The sequence below is a fragment of the Elephas maximus genome, chromosome 19, assembly GCF_024166365.1.
Source record: "Elephas maximus indicus isolate mEleMax1 chromosome 19, mEleMax1 primary haplotype, whole genome shotgun sequence".
Lineage (NCBI taxonomy): Eukaryota > Metazoa > Chordata > Mammalia > Proboscidea > Elephantidae > Elephas > Elephas maximus.
In genome coordinates this window covers 57,114,177-57,134,220 of record NC_064837.1, presented here as the reverse complement: position 1 = coordinate 57,134,220, position 20,044 = coordinate 57,114,177, and the positions used below count along the sequence as shown (strand labels likewise).

Here is a 20,044-nt window from a genome sequence, read left to right as displayed (position 1 = left end):
TGGGCACCTTGTAAGCGTTTGAACCCCTTTTTGGCAAGAGTCATGGAGTCCCTGGAAGGTGCAGTCGGTTAAGCTCTTTGCTGCTGACTGAAAGACTGGCGGTTTGAACCCCCTCAGAGACATCTAGTAAAAAAGACCTGGCAATCTGCTTCCAAGAGGTCACAGCCATGAAAACCGTATGGTGCACAGTTCTACTCTGCACACGTGGGGTCGCCATGAGTCGGAATCAACTCCGGATTAGCTGCTTTGGTTTGGTTTTTGGCAAGAGTTATCTATTAACTAGCCAGTTCCCATTGTGGCTGTCTGGGGAACCACACTGAGTGAAGGACTACAGAACCTTTGATGCAGAAAAATGGTGAGAGTGGGAACACCAAAGCCAGAGACCAAGGTTCAAATCCCAGCTTTGCCACTTATTAGCTGTCTGACTTTGGGCAAGTTACATGACCTCCCTGTACCTCATTTTCTCATCTTTGAAATGGGGTAGCAATAGACCCTACCTCATAAGGGTCTTTGAATTAAATGAGCTGACAGAGGAAAAAGCCTGGCACACAAGGAGTGTATGTGATGTTGACGTTGGTTATAGTCATCGTGATTATGTCAGTAGCATGTAAGAACCTTACAGCACTGTCCACAAGCTCCCCCAGGCCTGACTTGTCAGAAGTCGAATGCTTCTGAAGCCACACCCTCTTTGGGAGGCCTTTGAGTGGGTAGGCCTGGCAGAGGGTGGAAAGGTGGGTGGCCTTGGAGCCACTACAGGCCCTTGGCCTCATGAGAAGGGAGAAGCTGCCTCTGCACCCTTTCTTGCCCTGGGCCTGTGCCAGTGCTGGGATAAAGTCCATTCATATCTCACTTTCACAAGACAGGCAGCCATTTGTAACATCCTGATATTCCCCGGGCAATTGGCTCATACAAGCATAATAATAATGATCACAGTGACAAATAGCAGTAAAACAGAAAGACAGTGGCCCTGTCGGGGGTCTGTCTTTGAAGCTACAGCCCAACCTCCCATCTGCTGCAGGGAAACTGGCCAGCCCTAGCCCTTCTTGCCAAGTCGGCCTCTCCTTTTCTGAGTCTCTCCATTATGAGAAACCAGATTGCCATCGCAGCCCCTTGCCTGGGTCTTAAGATGCCAGGCAGACCCCAGGCTTGGCTGCAAGCCTCCATGGGTCCCCAGGTGCCAGAGGCACCTGCTCTTTTCCCACAGGGGGCAGACTCAAGAGTCTCACCATCCATCCTGTGGTCTCTGTGCCTGATCCTCAGCCCAAATCTGGCTCCCTGGGCCAAGAAGCACAACCACCTGGTAGGAGCCAGTGAAAGTCAGAGTTTCTAGCCCAGCACTGCCCAAAAGAAATAAAACAAAAGCCAAAAAGACATTTAGCAGACATAGTTAAAAAAAAAAAAAAAAGTGCCATTAGTTTTTAAAATATTTTTTATTTGGAGTCGTTGGGTGATGCAAACAGTTAACACGCTCAGCTGCTAACTGAAAGGTTGAAGATTTGAGTCCACCCAGAGGCACCTCAGAATAAAGGCCTGGCAGTTCACTTCTGAAAAAACAGCCATTGAAACCCATATGGAGCACAGTTCTACCCTGACACACACAGCGTCTCCATAAGTGGGAATGGACTTGATGGCAACTGATACCAATATATCCAAAATTTAAAATTTATTAATGAAGTATTTTGCTTCCCCCCCCCCCCCCCCGCCCCACCTAAGACTTCAAAATCTGATGTATATTTTATCCTTAGAGCACATTTCGGTTTGGACTAGCCCCATTTCAGATGCTCAGAGCTCCGTGTGGCTAGTGGCTACCATACTGGACAATGCAGGTCAAGATAGCTCGAAAGGAACCGTATCACCCATATCTGGACTCATGCCTACCTAAGTGTTTGTCTTTAACCTGGGCTTTCTAACACCGTTTCCCTTTTGCAGTGAGGTTTTGGTGATAATTGAAGATATTTAATAATAGCAGCTGATCACTGAAGGAAAAGCATGCTTTACTCTAAGAATGAACTCACAGCAGTGAGGTTGCCCCTAAACCCTGTCACTTAGATCCTCAGACCTTCCCATTTCATCCAATGCTTGAGTCAAGGGGGACAGATTGTGAGCTTCTCTGGGAAGAAATGCCCCAGCTCAACCCTAAAGCACATCTTATTACAACTGAAGACCCTGCGGGCTCGGAGAGGCTTTGTAATCTCAGTTCCATGGCTGAGCTGGTGTACTCTATGGGGCTGACGGATGCTGTTGCTGAGGAAAACGAGCCCCTGGCACTTGGCTTCTGCTTTTTTAGCCTTGGAGGAAGGAGAGGGTGTTATCAGCAGGAGTCATAGGAGTATTGTAAGGCTAGGGTGATAGAAAATGAAGGGCAAGTTGGAGCCAAGCTGATGTGGGGTCACACACACACACAAACACACAAACGAATGACGTCAGGGAGCCATGGCTTTTAGGATCTGTGAATCGTTCTAACCAGAAACGGGACTCTCACATACTTGACTTCTGATGGCTTTCCAAACTCAGGTGGCATTTTCCGCCATCTGAGCAGAGGGATTGGTTGGAAAGACTGTGGAGGCATTGGAGTATAGAATGTGAAATGTAGCTTAACCTCCCTCCATCAGACCCACTAAATCCTCAGCCAGGTCACTCACACACCAGCACTGGTGTTCCAGCTCTGCCTGTGTTAAAACAAAAACAAAAAAAACACTGAATAACGTGGACAGATTGCAGAGACTTGCTTTAATATAGTTACAAGAACAAATGCTACCCAGGTGCTGCGCACAACAACTGAAATGAAGATTTCGAACCCTTTCGACCAATTCTCAAGGCCCTGATGCCAGTGTTTTATTAATCCTGGTATGAGCAATCACATGTATCTGAGAGTCATACAATTGTATTTTTAAGACAAATAATGTCAGTAGTCAGAGCACCACTTATTAACTGATTGGTTTGAGGTAAGTCTCAGTTTTCTCAACTATAAAATGGAACTAATAATAATTTCTGTCCGATCAGGTCACCCAAAAAGATACATACGGAGTATCTGATATATAGTATATGCAGTGGTGTTGCTAGGGTTACTGTCACCCAGTGTGGTAACTCATGATGTCACACCCCCGCCCCCACCATGGTCTTCCTCCCGTACCAGACCATACGGAATCCTTAGTAATGTTTTTTCTACTAATGTTTAATTTTTCTCCTTCTTTTCCTTTAATTACTAAAAAAAAGTTATTGATATAGGTTCACACATACGATATTGTAGTTAAAACACCAGAAAATAAATTTCTGACAAAATCAGCAACTATAAAAACACTACCGGCAACAAAAACAACAGTGGATGCTTGTAGCATGTGCAGGCGAAATCGTGTAATTGGGTAATAATGACAGCTCTGACTGGATCGCATTAAAAGGTTCAAAAATTAAATCAGCATAGAATTTTAGCCTTGTAGATATATTGACACATATAAGCTGGGCTTATGAAACATGTGTTTGTTACAACTAACTGTAGGGATACTTTTATTAAAAATGGAAACCCTGGTGGCATAGTGGTGAAGTACTATGGCTGCTAACCAAAAGATCAGCAGTTCAGATCCACCAGGTGCTCCTTGAAAACTCTATGGGGCAGTTCTACTCTGTCCTATAGGGTTGCTGTGAGTCAGAATCGACTCGATGGCAGTGGGTTTGGTTTGGTTTTTTTATAAAAAATAAATTTCTGCCAAAACACTGCACAAAAATTTTATAGACAGTCATTTTGGTGTCATCCCCTCTGACAGTGTCACCCAGTGTGGTCCCCCCCCGCACATCCCCTAGTGATGCACTGAGTAGGAGCTCAGCAAGTGTCCTTTTACTCCCCAGATGGAAATTTTCATTGCTGTTTTACTTGGGCAAGAGAGGCTTTATAGAAATGCTGAGTTTTTGTGATTTGTTTACGTGAAGGAAGGCGAGTTATGTCAGAGTGACTAACTCTAGTTGCCATATCAATTCCCAAAATCTCAGTGGCTTAACATGATAACCATTTATTTGCTGGTCACGCAGAGCCTGGTACAGGTCAGGCATCCCACCTCCATCTTACAGGTATGCCATCTGGAACCATGGCCTCCAGAATCACACTGGCAGGAGGCAAGTGGGCTTTTAACTGCCATGACCCAGAAGTGACACATCACTTCCTCTCACAATCTGTTGGCCGGAACTAGTCACATGCCCCAACCCAAGCGCAAAGGAGGCTGGGAAATGTAGGGGAGCACACAGACTGTTTGATGAACACTAACTCTCTGATGGTGGGGTAGGTCCTTTGATTCTGATTTATTCTCTGATATGGCAATATGATGGCCTCTTCATATTCTTCCCACCTACTCATTTTTAAGTTCAGTTTATAGGGCAGGCTTATGCTTGCCATTAGTAAAGGTTTGCACCACTGGAATTAACATCTCCATTACAGAGGATGAGAACAAGGACTCAGGATTTAGCTGAGCTTTTTTTTTTTTAATTGTGCTTTAGATGAAGGTTTACACAGCAAATTAGTTTTTCATTAAATAATATACATATTGTTTTGTGACATTGGTTGCCAACCCCACGACGTGTCAACACTCTCCCCTTCTTGACCTTGGGTTCCCCGTTTCCATTCGTCCAGCTTTCTTGTCCCCCTCCTGCCTTCTCGTCCTTGTCCCTGGGCTGGTGTGTCCATTTAGTCTCTTATACGTGCTTGAGCTACATATGTTATTTGTTTTGTAGGCCTGTCTAAATTTTGGCTAAAGGGTGAACCTCAGGAGTGACTTCAGTACTGAGTTAAAAGGGCATCCAGGGGTTTCTCTAGTCTCTGTCAGACCAGTAAATCTAGTCTTTTTTTTTTTTGTGAGTGAGAATTTTGTTCTACATTTTTCTCCAGCCATGTCTGGGACCCTCTACTGAGATCCTGTCAGAGCAGTCAATGATGGTAGCTAGGGACCATCTAGTTGCGTTGGGCTCAGCCTGACAGAGGCTGTGGTAGTTGAGGTCCATTAGTCCTTTGGACTACTCTTTCCCCTGTATCTTTGGTTTTCTTCATTCTTGTTTGCTCCAGACGGGTTGAGACCAGTGGAGTATCTTAGATGGCCACTCACAAGTTTTTAAGACCCCAAACACTACTCACCAAATTAGGACGTACAACATTTTCTTTAAAAACTATGTTATGCCAATTGAGCTATATGTCCCCGTAGACCATGGCCTCCAGCCCTCAGCCCTAGCTGAGCAATTTCAGATGGACTGTTTTTACTGAAGTACAGGTTAAACATGTACTGAGGATGGATTAGCAAAGTTTATACTAAATCACAAATCTCCAATTTTATTTTTGTTGCTTTGAGATGGGATTCTAGTGTATAAACCACCTCTTTTTTTTAATTTTTAATAATATTTTATCATATTCTCAGTGAAAGTTTACACAGCAGTTTAGGTTCCCATTCAACAATTTCTATACAAATTGTTCAGTGGCATTGGTTACATTCCTCACAGTGTGTGGACATTCTCTTTATTTCTGTTCTAGTTGTTTCATTTCCATTAATCTAGTTTCCCTGCCGCCTTACATCCTCATGTTTGTTTTAAAGTAATTGTTGGCTCTTTGGTATCATACAGGTGATTTTTTTAAGGAGCACAATACTTATGAATGATATTGTTTTTTGAGCCAATTTCTTACTCAGTGACAGGGCGACCTCAGTAGTTAGTTTCAATTGAAGGTTTGAAGAGCATCTCGGGGCAGTAGTTTCTAGAAGCCCTGCAGTCTGAACCTATCCATTACATCTCTTAAACCACCTCTTGATGTTTTCGACTCAGAAATTGCAAAAGAGTCAACACAGTTCAGTTGAAATAGGCACTCCCAAACGGATAGTACAAGTCAGATCTTAATTTTCCTGTGTTTCATATCGTGCTTTGGCTTGATTCCTTAGGGAAATATTTTGATAGCTAATCCTGGAGTAAAAATAAATTAATTTTTTTTTCCTGTGGGTTTCTTCTTTGGCGTTATTCCCACCCAGTAACATCTTGAGAACAGTGTTGCACAACTTTTTTCTCCCCTGCAATCGTGTGCCTGGGAAGCAGCCGCATTTCCCACCAGGCATCGCAGAGTGTGTTTCTCTTTGATTTTACAATTTACAGGCAGCTCTGCAAAGGCCCTTATTGATGGGGGCAGGGGTATGAGGCAGTAATTATGCTTGTGGAACCTGGTCACATTCTTCTGGAATATCATTCTAAAGAACAGCCCCAAGCTAAGACATTAGATCCTGTGAAACTTTAAAGGAGAAAGTTGGGCTCATTAATCTTTTATTCAAGCCCTTTTTTTTTTAATAATATTTTATAGTGTTTTCGGTGGACGTTTACACAGTGAGTTAGTTTCCCGTTTGACAATTTCTGCACAGATCGTTCATTGACCTTGGCTACATTTTTCACAATGTGTCAACATTCTCTTTAATTCCATTCTGGTGGTTCCATTTCCATTATTCTAGTTTCCCTGTCCCCTTATCTTTTCATCTTTGCTTTAGAGTAATCATTGACCTTTTGGTCTCATATAGATGGTTTTTCAGTGGAACACCTTAGTCATGGTGATATCCTTTATTTTGTGTGCCACTCTGTAATTTTGCTAAAAGGTGACCTTGGGATGGTTTCAGTTCAAGGTTTAAAGAGTATCTCAGGCCGATAGTCTCAGGGAGTCCTCTAGGCTGAACTGGGCCAGTTAGTCTGGACTTTTTAAGAATTTGAATTCTGTTTCACATTTTTTGCCATTCTATCAGGGTCCATCTATTGTGGCCCTGACCAAAATGGTTGCTGGTGGTAGCCAGGCACCATCTAGTTCTTCTGGTCCCAGGGTAGATGAGTTCATAGATCATGTAGGCTGTAGACAGGTTTTTTCCCTGATTCTTTGGTTTGATTCAAGCCTTCTTTTTAAAAAAGATATTTTTCAGTTGACTAATTGCAGATTTTCCACTAAGATCAAGGGAAGGAACTTATCATTTGGTCGAAACTATACTAGTTTTTCATGTTTACATAGCACTCCAGAGTTTTAAAATCAAGTCCATTTACATTCACTCATTTAATTATCCCCACCCTGGCCTTTCTGAATAAACAGGACTTTCCATGGACTGAGTGCTTCCACTCTAGGGAGTTTGAGCACTTTACATTTCAGCTCAGGTTTACACATTTCTGGTTGGCACAGCTTCTGCCATTTAGATGCAGGAAATAGAGAGCACTCCTAGAGAAAGAGCGTTTGTTCATTCATTCATTCATTCACTTATTCATTCATTTATCTATTTACTCATTGTTCATTAAGCAGCTATTAACCATATGCTATTTTTTTTTTTTATGACAACATCTGTAATATGAGCTCCCAAACCTGTTGCTATGGAGTCCATTCTGACTTGTAGTGAACCTATAGGTCAGAGCAGAACTGCCCCACGGGGCTTCCAAGGCTGTAATCCTTACAGAAGCAGACTGCCAGATCTTTCTCCCGTGGAGCAACGGATGGGTTTGAACTGCCAACCTTTTGGTTAGCAGCCAAACACTTAACCACTGCACCACCAGGGCTCCTAATATGAGTTAATATGGTATGATGTTTAAAAATAGGTTAAGAAATAGAGTAGGAAAGCCTCCATTTAAACTCTTTTCCGAATTCTTATTAACTTAAAGTTTTTCACAGTGCTTCTCCTGGCTGGAAAATTCTTTAGTCGATCTGTATTTATGTGATACAGCAGTTCTCTATTTTCTATTCTAGCTTAAAACAAACGAACAAAACCAGAAACAGTTGCCCATTCATTGCAGTTGATGCCAGTGTAGATTGGCCAACAGTCAGCTGACTCCCAGGCAGGTGAGTGAGCCCAAGCAAGATGAGCAGAACCCCCTGGCTGACTACCTGTCTTAGGCAAAGACTCGACAGTCGTCCTGAAACTAATACCTCTTTCCAACTAAGAACTAGGTGTTTAAATATTTCTGTATAAAAGACTCAGTTGAAAGATGCCAGTTCTAGAATCCAGGCTCAGCATGTCCTGTAACCTGTGTGTCTGGCTGCCATGTGTCAGGGAGTGTGTTCTCACCAAGCTTTTGGCAGTTCCAGCTGAGTTCTCTATAGCAGCTCTAAAGGATAGATTCCAGAGCAGGAAATCCTCAATTCACACTCTTGCTCTGCCACTTACTACCTGGGCAACCCTTGGGCAGGTTTCTTAACCTTTCTTAGCCTCAGTTTTTTTTTTTTTTTCTATAAAATAATTGCAGTACCTGCTTCATAGGCTTAGTGGTAGATCTAAGGAGAGAGTGTCTGGTAAGCATCTCTCCTGATACTTGAAAAACAGTTGCTGTCAAGTCGATTCTGACACATGGCGCCCCCATGTGTGTCAGAGTAGAACTGTGCTCCATAGGGTTTTCAATGGCTGCTTTTTCAGAAGTAGATCACCAGGCATCTGTGATGGATTCAAACCTCCAACCTTTCAGGTTAACCATTGCACCACCCAGGGACTCCTCCTGATGCCTGGTACCTAATAAATAGTAATGTTATCCGGAACCCATAGGTACTAGGGGCATAGGGATGAACACAGACCGTACATTCAGAAAACTTTCAATCACCTAGAGCTAGCTCTTAAACAAAGAATGGCTTAATTGTGATTCTGGTAACTGGTGTAAAGGAGAAGACGCAGCCCTGTAGGAAGGTAAGTCAGGGCAAATAACGTCACCTGAGGGCTGGGGTGGGGGGCTTCCTTGGTAGTAGGTGACTCTATGGTTTTTTGAGTCAAAAAACATTTATTTTGACCCAGCATTTCTATTTATAGAAATGTATCCTGAGGAAATAATTACGTATCTTCTTCAGATACGATATGTTGTTAAATTTTAAAAAGCAGATTATGAGATAGCAGGTTGGTGTGACCCATTTTTCTTTAAATGTGCATATGCGTATACAACACCTAGAAAAAAGTCTGAAAGGTTTCACATCAAAATACCGTTATTAATATTTCTGGGTGGTGAGACTCTAGGCAATTTGACTTTCTTATTTGTTTAGCTTTCTGTTTTTTTCCCTCTAATTTTTCTTCAGTGAGTGTGCATGACTTGTGGGGTTAAAAATATATGTATTTATCTAGCGATGAAAAATATGATGAAACTGGCGTAAGATAGGGGTGTCAATTGGCCCAAACCTTTTGGAGGGCAATTTGCCATTGTATCAAAGCTTATAAAAATATGGGGCTCATTTGATCCGATCATGGCCTGTCTGGAAACTGGAGTGACTTATATCAAAGTATTAACATCAGTCATCTCTGGGTAGTAGGTCAGAGACTTACTCTGGGGTTTTTTTGTGCGTGTGTGTGTGTGTGTGTGTGTGTGTTTACAAGTTTTCAAAAAAGAACATATAGTAAAGAACAGATGTAGTTTTAAAAAGAAGTTAAGGACTCCTTGTAAGTTCCCATGGTTATCATTTTCTTGTCAAGTAAATGTACTACAAAGCTGCCAAATCCAAACGTGTACGCACTTGTTGCCACCCACACTTAGGCAAGTGATAGGAGCTTGCATTTGTATTCTTCGTGCAGAAATATTAGTACTTACTTTAAAGACGTGGAGATAGGCTAACATGCAGGAAGTTTTCTTACATCCCAGGACATTCAATCACATAAACTGGACCGTTAGCAAAAAATATCCTAGAACATTTCAAAGTCAAATTTGTATGTAAATGGCAGAATAGATGTGGTGAGTATCTGTTAGTATGTCTTCATCTCAAATCCTGGGGCATGATCAATGGAAATTGTGACTACCAGGCACACAGCCTACCTGTGAGGTAACAAGGCCAGTGTCTTCACGAGTCATGCCACACTTAAAAATTCCAGCCATTAATACTCCCTTCTCCATGAGCAGTTTATGTGCCTTTTTCCAGTAGTACTGATAGACATAAAGGTAGGAAGAAGAGTAGAACAAGGTCCCCGTGCCCTGGTCACCCACCTTCAATAGCTTACTACATTTTGCTAACTCACTTCATATATCCCCACTACCATTTTATTGAAATATTTCAAATAAATCTTAAGATATGGTGTCATTTGACCTGTAAATACATCAAAACTCATCTCTAACTAAAAAACACACTTTTTCATGAGTCAGCATACCATTATCCCACCTATCAAAATTGACCATAATCCTTTAGTAACATCTGATATCCAGACCATATTTTAATTTGCCCAGTTGTCTCAAAATGTCTTTTTACAGTTGGTTGGTTTGAATCAAGGTTCAAACGATGTCCAAGTATGGCATTTGATCATTGTATTTTTATGTTTCTGTCAAAACATTTTTGAAACTTTAGTCATTGAATAGATATCATTGTACCTCTATGTGCAAAACAAGAAAATGTGAATTTTTACTTTAGTCATTTTTTTTCCTCTCCTCCTCTTCCTCATTATTATCATCGTTACTTTTAGCTAAACTCTGTTACATAGTTTGATCATCTTATTTATCAGACTCTACCTCTGAATAACCTCTGGCTTTTTCCAAAATGAAATCCACCTCAGTGTCCAAATATTTTTCACCAATCGGGATACTCAAATATGCCTTCAGACAGTGCTGTGGTGTCTCCAGGTGGATTCAGAAGAAGAGTTACAAACCAAGTTTTGGGCAGTGGATCATGGGATGATATTTCTGGGTGTGTGTCACTGGAAAACTCTCTTCCCTTGGTGCAGAAATCAGAGACAACTGTCATCATTATTTCATTTGCATGAGCCGAGTATATAAATGCCTACCTGCTTAACTTACCTGTTTTAACAGGGGCTGTTTGATTGACCACTAAATGCAGTTGGTGTATTTGTTTTCACGCAGATAATCGCTTATCAGCCGTATGGGAAATCCGTGGACTGGTGGGCGTATGGCGTCCTATTATACGAAATGCTAGCTGGCCAGGTAATGTTTCTCTGTACTTTTATGTTTGTTTATTGCTGTATAATGTGGCTACTTTAGCTCCATTTGGGCAGTGGTAGCAAGACCTGACAGTGTGGTATAGCTGATGCCGGTCTGACTTCCTGACCCAAGTGAAAAAGGGGAAAATTCCCTCTTGAGAGTGGATTATATTCAGGATGCACAGAAATTATCTTCTACTCATGAAAACCCCAAATTGAAAAACACAACCTGCAGTGTAGACAGTGTACAGTGTAGACAATGTAGCTCTCACATTACCTACATTATGCACAAAAGTACCCTGCACATTGACGACCACAGTGGCCTCTGGAAGTTTTCACTGTCTCAAAACTGGGTTGCGTTATGGTTCCCTGCAAGTTGCTCTGCAAGAAGATACCCCAACTGTGCCCACGTGTCTAATCAGTGTAATTTTTTAAGGGAGAAGACAGTTTGGTTTGAAGAAGTGTTTTAATAGCTCCTCCTCACCTCCTTCTGTCTCACCCTTGGCAACTCACTGTAATTTCTCAAAAGTCTAGTGAGATTGAACTTCCAGTTAAGGAAAAGCCAAGTAGGTTTCTCTTAGGCATGTGTCATATATCAGATAACTGAGTGCTGCCTAACGTGGTGCTTTTTTGGTCATGTGATTACTTACATAATGCCCTTAATATCTGTACCACCAGGGCAAGTCACACTAGCTGCTGTAACAGCAGTTCTCCATAGCTTAACCCCCAACACAGGTTTATTCCACAGTCCTAGCTTTGTCCATGGTTTATTCCACGGTCACCAGGATGTGGTGGTGAGGGCCAGGACATCCCTGTGGATCCACTGTCCCTGGGGCCTCAGATTCACCCACCAGATTCTCCTTATTCAGCCAGCCAGTGAAGAGAGCGCATGAGGACAGTGGTACGGAATGTTTTAGGGGCCAGGCCTAGAAGTGGCCTATAGCACTCCTACCTGCAGTCCATTGGCCACAGCTAGTCACATGGCCCCACTGAGGTGCAAAGAGGGCTGGGAAATCGGTTGTGCCTATGAGTTCAGCAAGGGGAAGCAGATTTGGTGAGCAGAAGCTTGCTGAATTCTGCTGTGGAAAGCTTTTTATAATTCCCAACGCTTAAGCACTAATGCCAAAAAGTTTGATCCTCCATAGCCAAAACCCTTAGTAAGAGGGAATGAAAAAGAAGTGCCCATGTTAAGCCAGAGAGCTACCCCTGAGGAAATCTTTGTTCCTGGAGAAAACTTAACTCATGTTATACCTGCTGACATTCATTTATTCACTCAACACATATTTATTGAATGCTTTCTATGTACACGGCTGCAGCAGTAAACAAAATGGACAAAAATCCTTCTTGGAGCTTACAGTCTAGAGAAGGAAAGAGATAATAGTCACATTGGATCAGGAAAATATATGTTAGTGATAAGCTAAGAATAGAAGTAATAAAGCCAGAAAAGAAGATATAAGGAGTTCGAGGAGGGTTGAAATTTTAGGTAGGATGGCCAGGGAGAACCTCACCTTGAAGGTGATGTTGAGTCAAGACCACAAGGAAGCAAAGGAATGACCATGTGGGTACCTGGGGGAAGAGCATTCCAGGTAAAGGGAACAGCAAGGGCAAAGGCCCTGAGGTAGGAACGTGCTGGCCATGTTTAAGAAATGGAGAGAAAAGGACGGTGAGAATGGTTGCACAACTTGAAGAATGTAATCAATGTCACTGAATTGTATATGTAGAAATTGTTGAATTGGTGCATGTTCTGCTGGGTATATTCTTAACAACAACAAAAATAAATAAATTAAAAAAAAAAGAAATACAGAAGAAGCTGCCAGTATGACTAGAATAGAGTGAGCTAGAGAGGGAACAGGAGGTGATAAGGTCAGAGAGGAAGGAGGTGCACTGGGTCACGTGGGCATGGAGGGAGGTCCATTGGCTGTTGCCTCGGGATGAGAAGCCACCTTCCCTGTATACCTCTTTCATTATGTCTTATATCTTTTAGATACTAAAAGATATACAGCACTAGTCAGTATTTGGTCATTAGTTCTCAATGGTTTTAAGACTTGACTGGCATCTGAAACATAGCATATTATTTATTTAGTGCCCCCCCCCCCATAAAAACAGTTCTCTTAGAGCAAACACATCGGTGTATGAGCATGGAAAAGCAGGCTATGTGAAACCACTGCCAGCGAGACAGGAGCTGGAAAATCACAAGTTCCTGGAGTCACTTCCCCCTCTATAGAATTTTGATGATAAAATTTGACTCTGAATTATTGCCTGCCTGGGAGCCATGCTGTTCATGCAGGCACAAAAAGCCAAGTTCCCTTCCTCAGCTGCACTTGAATGTTCAACTCCTGAGTCCAGAAAACAAACCCTGCTTTCATTCAGAGTCACATTTGCATATGCCAACAAATGAAATTAGTTGGGTGGAAACATAGGATCAGTTTCCAGGGGCATTTAACAAGAGATAAAATGAGTTGATTTTATTGGCAAGCAGGAGACTAGAATTTCAGAACACTGAGCTGCAGTACAGTCCTCCTGTCTCCCTCTTCCCACCTCCCTTCCTCTCCAAGCCTTCCTGGAGCTTCATTCCCTCAGGGATAGCATAGGGACTGTTCTACTTGCACAGGGGAATCCCTTTTCGAGTGTATTTTGGAGTCTTGCCTCCTTCAGGAGTCCCTGGTTGGTGCAGATGGCTAAGTGCACAGCTACTAACCAAAAGGTTGACAGTTCAATTCCATCCAGAGATGCCATGGCGAAAGGCCTAGCAATCTACTTCCAAAAGATCGGCCACTGAAAACCCCATGGAGCACAGTTCTACTCTGGAACACATGGGGTTGCCCTGAGTCAAAATCGACTTGATGGCAACTGCTTGATCGGTTGGTTGGTTTGGTTGGTTTTGCTTGGTTGGCCTTCCGTATCAGTCATTTGCAGACTGACGGATGTCCAGGCCTGACTTGAAGAACGTTTCCTTACCTGACTCGGCCCCCCACGGAGCACTGGACTCAGGTTCTTCACCTTCCAATGGTTCAGTAACATCCTGGCATGTTTTCAGTATTTCCCAACCTGCTCCTGGGAGTCATTTAGCCTGGCTTCTATGTACCCCTTGAAGTTTTCATAATCCCTATTGAAAGTGGCAATAATCTTCAAAAATGACACCTTAAAGACACCCCACATTCCGTGCAGCAGCGGGAACAGATAACAACAGCCTTTATGCCTCTAACTCTTCGTAGCGTTTGCCACAAGCACAGCGTTTTCATTCAGAGCCTCAACTTCTTCGTCTCTGACTCCCCGGTGCAAATATAAACATATTCCTGGGCTGTGACTCAGCCCAGAAAGAATAATTAAGGCTTCAAGGGTATTATCCACGGCCCTTCCACGCTGCCTGCCAGGGCTGCAGAGAACCAGCAAAGGGAAGAGATGTTGTTATTGAAAAGTAAGATTAATTACAGAGTTGTTGAGAGAGTTGTGATCTAAATTCATCCTCTTTAATCACAGAGGGCTGAAGATGAACAGAAAAAAAAAATTCATTGCCATTTTCTTCTCATTTGCTTTGGGGCAGTTAAGTATAAACAGCCTGAATCTTTATTCAATTCCTGGATTGCTTGACAAATGTGATTACTTTTGGGGCAGGAATAGTCTTTACCCAGCACTCTAATGAGCAGATTGCTGCTTGGAGTGTTCACTGGCACTCACCATAAAGGGGCCAGCCCTCCCCTCTTTATGTCCTTTTCTGCCGGGGTTATTTGTGCTTTGTCTTCATTCCTGATGAATCCGTAATGGGCACTTTACCCCAGAGCTTCAGCCTTAATCATCCTTGGATGCTCTTATATCCCCCACCCCAGGCCATCCGTCATCTGCAAATAAACCTCCCAGGGCCCCAAGGACTACTTAGTATTTAAGTGATTTAGGGTTCATTTTGTAAAGTCTGAGCCATCGCCCTTCATTGGTCTGCTTAAAACTCACAAATTACCTACTGTTAAGAGGGGCCATGCCCAGTTCAAAACTGTTTACACTAAGCCAAGACTTTTGCTAAGAGGTAGCTTAGCTTGGAACATTGAGTCCAGATTTGTCGACATTTAAAAATCAGCATGGATGTGGGTGAAAGGGGAGAGAGAAGCGGTCAAAAATGGTCACGTACTAAGTACCTCCGCAACACATTACCCCTCATTGTCCTCAGGTGGGTCACTGGCATTACAGGGAAAGGAAATGAATATAATTGTAAGTTTTCACTATTGGCCTGCATTCAACTCCAAGGCCTGAGAGCAAGCAATTACCTGTAAGAAGGCTCCAGGGGTGACCTGGAGATACTTAACAGGGGTCATTAAAATGTTCCCATTCTTGGGCTACAGAATCTCACACCTGGGAAATTATTCTTAGGAATTAATTCAGAGAAGAAAAATATGACACACACCGAGGTGTTTATAGCAGCATTGGTTATTAGAGGACTGTGCCCATGGACAAATGAACGAGTCTGTAGTGATGTGCCCCCTCACAGGCATTCACCTCTCAAGGAGAAGACTATGTGGCTAAAGAAAAAAAACACAGAACTCCAAATTATGCAGCATAATCTGGAAGTAACATGAAGAGCCTCAGAGTCTACATAAAAACGGTGATTTTGCGTTTAGGTTATGTGGAAGCTACTTTTGAGGGCTTCTCCTCTCCTAATCATTTTGATTTTAATAATCTAAATGATTAATCATTTGAATTTATAATCAGGCTCCAAGGAGGTTTTCTGAATGTGATGGTCATTACTGCCGTCCATCAAGTATTTCTAGTTTTCTTCCTGCTTGGCACATGGTGGATGTGAATTGTACTTCTTGGCTCACTTAGGGTTGGGTGGGCCATGTGACTAGTTCTGGCCACTGAGATCTGAGTGGAGGTGCTCAAGGGAGGAACACTTAAGGGCTGGTGCAAGACACCCCAGGACTCTTGTTCCACCTCTGGCTCAGCAAGACCAAGATGGCGGCTGCTCTGTCAGCACAGGTCCCTGAGTGACTCCAATGAGCAGAGCCATCTGCTTACCCACAGTGGGCATGGAGTGCAACCAAAAAATAAAATGTGTTATCTTAAGCTTTGGAGATGTTCTAGGTTGTTGCCATAGCAGGATCCAGCTTACCCTTACTGACACGTGAAGGCACAGGGAAGATGTCAGTAGTCTGCATCTTTGCAACAGAGGAGACAGAATAGGGAGAAGTACAGCATTTGATCTGACGGCATTCCAAAGGTGGGAGGAGGACCTTAACTACTCCTCTACCTTTTGCCAAAGCACAGTCCTGCTTTGCCTCCTTCGATGTCATCTTCTTCAACCAGACAGGTAGTTCCGGGAGCAATAGGCCTGAAGCTGTGAGGAAGGCCAACCTGATCACTATCAATCCAAATTAAGGCCGAGAAATGTTGCCAGGTTTTTAGTCTAGAAATCAGTTGCTCTCTCTACACAATGACAAGAAACATCTCAGGCCACTGGGACTGCTCTCCCTCTGTATTTTCAGAACTCACTGCTATATATGGTGCAGCATATGAATCAGCCTTTTAAAGCTTACCAAAACAATCTTCCCCCACATTCGAGTCCTCTTTATGTGCTGGGTAGACCAGCAGCTGAGCATCTCCCACTCACCCTACAGGAGCATCCCCAGGGGTTCTCCTTCCCTAACTACCAGGGCAGGGTTGGGGAACCGGCATTGCTCATAACAGTTTAGAACCCAGGCTCCAAAGTCAGAATGCCTGGGTTGGAGTCCTGGTTCTTCCACACCCCAGCTCTGTAACCGTGGTCAGAGCACTTAGCAGAACCTCAGTGATCTCAGCTGTAAAATGAGATTAATGATGTCTTCCTCATAAGATTGCTTTGAGGGTTAAAGGAGAAATGCCTGCAAAGTACTCTGTGCAGTCCCTGGCACACAGAAAACCAAAAACCAAACAAACCCACTGCCATCAAGTCAATTCTGACTCATAGTGACCCTATAGGACAGAGTAGAACTGCCCCATAGGGTTTCCAAGGAGCACCTGGTGGATTTGAACTGCTGGCCTTTTGGTTAGCAACTGAGCTCGTAAACATTGCACCACGAGGACTCCCTGAGAAATAAATATTGCTCTTACTTCTCCCATCACTGTTACTGCTGTTCTCTCCCAAATGTCCACTGTCTTAGTCATCTCTTGCTGCCATAACAGAAATACCACAAGTGGATGGCTTTAACAAAGAGAAATTTATTTTCTCTCAGTCTAGTAAGTTACAAGTCCAAATTCAGGGCGTCAGCTCCAGGGGAAGGCTTTCTCTCTGTCGACTCTGGAAGAGGGTCCTTGTCCTCAGTCCTCCCCTAGCCAAGGAGCTTCTCAGGTGCAGGGACCCCATGTCCAAAGGACACGCTCTGCTCCTAGTGCTGCTTTCTTGGTGGTATGAGGTCCCAATTCTCTGTTAACTTCTCTTTCCTTTATCTCTTGAGAGATAAACGGTGGTACAGGGCACACCCCAGGGAAACTCCCTTTATGTTGGATCAGGGAGGTGACCTGGGTAAGGGTGGTGTTACAATCCCACCCTAACCCTTCTAACCATAGGCAAAGGTTATGATTTATAACACATAGGGAAATTTCAAAATGGAGGGCAACCACACATGGCTTAACCAGACTGATACATTTTTGGGGCGGGGACATAATTTAATCCATGACACCCACCATTCTCTTTTATCTAGCAATATAGATTCATGGTGGGTGATGACAAAACTTGAGGGGTTAGGGGAATGTCTGCTGCCTGATATGTGGTGGCAGGGAAGGCTTCTACCCCCAATCCAAGAATGTAACACAGAGTGAAATCTTGAGGCTGTACCATAAGGGCAGTTGGTCTTCTGGCTTTTGTGATAACTTGGTATTCTTATTGCAGCATAAGATTCTTCCAACCCCAGAGTGTAATGATTCCCATTGGGTTAAACAGCTTTCTTTATGCAGAACTTCTCAAAGCCTTTAAAATGTATATATATTACTGCAGATCTCCAGAGGGGGCTACAGGGGAAAAACTCTGACCCAGGAATATCCTGTAGAATTAATGTTCCAAGGAGTACTCTCTGAGGTATGTTTGGATCCAGATGTCCTGCCTTCAGTAGGGACATAGGAGGGCTTTGTGGTAAAGGTCCTCCTTTGACCCACAGCCCACAGGATCTATCCCTGATACAGCAGTTTCCATTTCAGAAATTAGCCTGTATGGGGACAGCTTACATGGGAAAAGCTGGTTCCCATGTCATGAGACGGCTCAACAGGTGTTCAACAGGTGGTAGGCCAACATCTTCCATGGAATGTTCCCCCAAACAATTGCTTGTCTTCCATGTTAGAGTGGGGGAAAGGCTGCAGCTGCATTGACCTAACCATCTACAAATGAGAAGGATCTTCTGGCTGCCTGGACGAGAAAGATTCTTGGAGAAAGTTTGCCTGAGTTTCTCTTTGGAGAAAGTTTCTCTTAGGCCTTTGGCTTGAATTCTTACTGCTATTCCTGCTACTAATACTTGAGCATCACCAGAGGGGTGGCTTAGTCCCTCTGTGCCTTTGTCACTACTCAACAAAGTGAACCCCATATGGCCAGCTTCACAGGTGTATGGCCTATACAGTCAAATGGGGATCCCTGCGTACTTGGTTGAATGCTTTTTTGTTGCCATCTTGAAGTTCTGAACAATTCTGGAACAAGGAACCCCGCATTTCCATTTTGCACTGGCACCTGCAAATCATGTAGCTGGTCCTGCATAGAGGTCCTAATGGGCCACCTTGTGAGGGTTCAGTTGGTTCTCCAGGGCCAGCACCTCTGTCCTGCTCACTGCCAGGGCCCATTCGCATTGTAGAGCACATACACATTGTGGGTCAGAGTGACTGGGCCCCCCGGCATGTGCAATTCACTGCTCTGAGCAGAAACCACCCCCATATTTGTTTTAGTTATGAACATCTCCTCTGCTAAAACTCAGCAGATGGATGGATCGCTTATTAGGGAAATGAGATGGTTTGTGGATATCAGTGTAATAGGTGTTCTGAAGAGGTAGGTCGTACAATGTAAGGGCAGAGAAAATATGGCAGGATGGGCAGCAGAATTGACCTGCACTATAGCTCTTGGCTGGTGCAAGCTCACCCACCCCCAGCATGTCCTGCTCTGCCGTCTGTAGATGGAAAGTGAGACATGTCTGCTGCAGAGACAGGGGACCATCAGCAGACCTGCCTTGTGGGCATCACAGGGCGCAGTGTCCCTGCTGTGCATGGACGCTCACCATGGCAGGCGGTTTCTGCTCCCTTGGAGCAGTTCTCAGGCTGGCTGATTTCAGTTCTCCTTGCCCACCTGCATACTTCCACCACATCAAGCACTCTTCATACCAGGCACTCATAGCCAGAAAAGAAACCTATCTATTTATATTTCTACGCAAAACAAAATTTTTAAGTGGCACCACCTCCTGTTCTTGCATACCTGGTCCCAAGGTAATGTTCTTTATAGACTTGGCATCTTTCCTTCAGGTGGATGTGGTACCATGCCCAGTGTCTTAGTCATTAGTGCTGCTGTAGCAGAAATACCACAACAGCAGGTTATCCTCTCACAGTCTAGAAGGCTAGAAGTCTGAATTTAGGGTGCCAGCTCCAGGAGAAGGCTTTCTGTCTCTGTCAGCTCTGTTCCTTGTCATCAATCTTCCCCTGCTCTAGGAGCTTCTCAGTGCAGGGACCCTGGGTCCAAAGGACGTGCGTGCTTCTGGCTCTTCTTGCTTATAAAATAAAAGGTGATGCAGGTCACACCCCAAGGAAACTCCCTTTACATCAGATCAGGGCTGTGACCTGAGTAAGGGTGTTGCATCTCACCCTAATTCTCTTTAACATAACCTAATTTTGCCTCATTAAAATCATAGAGGTTAGGATTTACAACACATAGGATAATCACATCAGATCACAAAATGGTGGACAACCACACAATACTGGGAATCATGGCCTAGCCAAGTTGACACATATTTCTGGGGGACACAATACGATCCATAACACTCAGCTCCTAGTCAGGGTTGAGGTTGGGGTGGAGGAATAAGGTTGGGTCTCGGGACACCAGATGAACAGTTTGGGACAATTTGTGAATGGTGGATGGGGTTGGAATCTACTTGGTTCGACTATCTTACTTAGGGTTGTGTTTGATAATAAGGGATACTCTGTTGACTACTGCACAGTTGTCTTTGACCTATGATATATTTTAA

General features: G+C 43.6%; 1 protein-coding gene across 1 annotated transcript in view; it reads left to right on the top strand.

Moving 5' to 3' along the window:
* The window catches only part of PRKCA (protein kinase C alpha), a 483,515-nt gene that overhangs the window by 443,710 nt on the left and 19,761 nt on the right, over positions 1-20,044 (top strand). The window contains exon 14 of the mRNA XM_049861275.1: positions 10,792-10,872. Within this exon, the coding sequence (XP_049717232.1) occupies positions 10,792-10,872 (81 nt within the window). The remainder of the gene's footprint in view (positions 1-10,791; positions 10,873-20,044) is intronic.